The 1,842-nt window shown below is 28.6% G+C and overlaps 1 protein-coding gene across 1 annotated transcript in view; it reads right to left on the bottom strand.

Annotated features, from left to right (window-relative positions):
* LOC108912546 (coiled-coil domain-containing protein 63) overlaps window positions 1–1,840 on the bottom strand; it is a 17,157-nt gene extending 15,317 nt beyond the window's left edge. Inside the window, exons 1-2 of the mRNA XM_023456045.1 lie at window positions 1,774–1,840; window positions 497–655 (exon numbers count right to left, since the gene is read on the bottom strand). Coding sequence (XP_023311813.1) covers window positions 497–655; window positions 1,774–1,840 — 226 coding nt within the window. The remainder of the gene's footprint in view (window positions 1–496; window positions 656–1,773) is intronic.
* Window positions 1,841–1,842: the final 2 nt, after the last annotated feature.

The raw sequence follows: 1,842 nt of genomic DNA, 5'->3' as shown, positions 1-1,842 counted from the left end.
TTAGGGGGAAGCAGAGAGCGCGGCCGCTTCGGCCTGCTCGAAATTGAATCGGCGAATTATTGGCCTTTCAACAGTCCGATAATTATTTATCTTTAAACTTCCATTAATTATCAACTTTATTTTTTATTGTATCAAAGTGCATAAACTTATATACTGTTTATCAAAGATCAAAAACAAATTTATTTAAATATTCTAAAATTGTTTAAACAACAATTATTCTCAAAATATATCGAAAATTAGTAATATAATGAGTTAATTTCTCATTTGCTTATATTTTATACAATAAATAGTATTTGAATTATACTTTAATCACAAAAGAAATGATGATTAAATTAATAAATTAATTATAAAAAATCGATAATATTTTATTCACACTTAATTGCATTAATAAATCAGAATTTAAAAAATGTATAAAAATGTTTGTTATTTTATTAATGTATATTATTTATTTATATGTATAAAAATACATATTAAGAGTTTAATTGAACATTTTTACATGGGATTTCGTTTTCTTCTTCGAAATTAAATTCATCAATTTCTTCATCTACAAACTCAAAATACTTATTAATTTCCGCCTTGTCTAAGACCTCATTCTCGCATTCTACTTCTGCTTCAACTTCTACTTCTTCGATTAAATCGATTTCGTCATTGATTTCTGTGAAATTTTGAACCAACCGATCTGTTTTTGTTTTTAAAGAAGCGTCTTTCCAATAACTTTTAAAACCTGCTTTAAAAAATTTGATTTGGTTGAATATTGACAAAGTTATTCTAATTGTAAGTACAAAAATTCGACCAATGTTTAAACAAGCGCCAGAGCTCTCCTAATTGACGGATTCGAATTTTTCAGAAAGCGTTTGAAAGCTTGAGAACCCTTCTATATGTGATTAAATTTTCAAGTATCTAAGGGCCTTGGTTTTTGCTGTGCAAAATTTTGAAAATTTGCAAATTTTTTTCCAAAATTTGGATTGTAAAATTATTATGCATTATCTATCGAACTGATTTTGGTGAAATTTGGTGTGATGATTCTACATAACATGAAGTTTTCTTGACCCAAGTATGAAGGTCCTATACCCAATTTAAAGACCCTAAAAAGTAATGTTTTTTAACCACATTTTTGGCGATTTTTTCGATTTTTACAATAATAATCATGATTCATTACGCCGCCGCAAAATATTGTAATGTTTACTATTAATATATTTATTTAATTAGGTACTTATACATATTTTATAATAATTATCTCACAAATATTATCACTGTCACACTTTCACTTCACTGCCACATAATCACTTCACTATTAATATATTTAAATACTTACATATCACATTATTCACATTATATATTTCCTCCATCTCATCTCATCCACTACATACTTAATGTATTGACCTTTTTCTCTTTGGACAATTTTTAATAATTGTACTTTTAGCATGGTTTCTGTATATTCAATATTTTTCGATTGTAACCAGTCCATAATATTTCCTTTTCTCCATGCTGATGTCGGTAACATTTCAACTCTTCTACTATGATAAGGTGCGTTATCCATCACAACAACTGCTCCTGGCTCCAGATATGATAAAACATATTCAAACCATTTTTCAAACACGTCGCTGTTCATATCTTCATGATAATCTCCCGTTTTTCGTGACTCAAATACATGCAAACCATTTTCTAAAAATCCCGTATCGCTTCCAATATGTGTTATAATCAATCTTCGTCCTTTTCCAGAAGGTGCCTTTAATCCAGTAGAAAATCCATCTAAAAATGCTTGTCTCTTACTCTTAACATTACCATCCTGCCAAACTTTTGATACAGTATGACCTTCGTTTACCCATGTTTCATCCATGT

Source organism: Anoplophora glabripennis, unplaced genomic scaffold, assembly GCF_000390285.2.
Source record: "Anoplophora glabripennis isolate ALB-LARVAE unplaced genomic scaffold, Agla_2.0 scaffold1092, whole genome shotgun sequence".
NCBI lineage: Eukaryota > Metazoa > Arthropoda > Insecta > Coleoptera > Cerambycidae > Anoplophora > Anoplophora glabripennis.
Note: the sequence above shows the minus strand (reverse complement) of the source record. Positions and strands in the feature narration are given on the sequence as shown.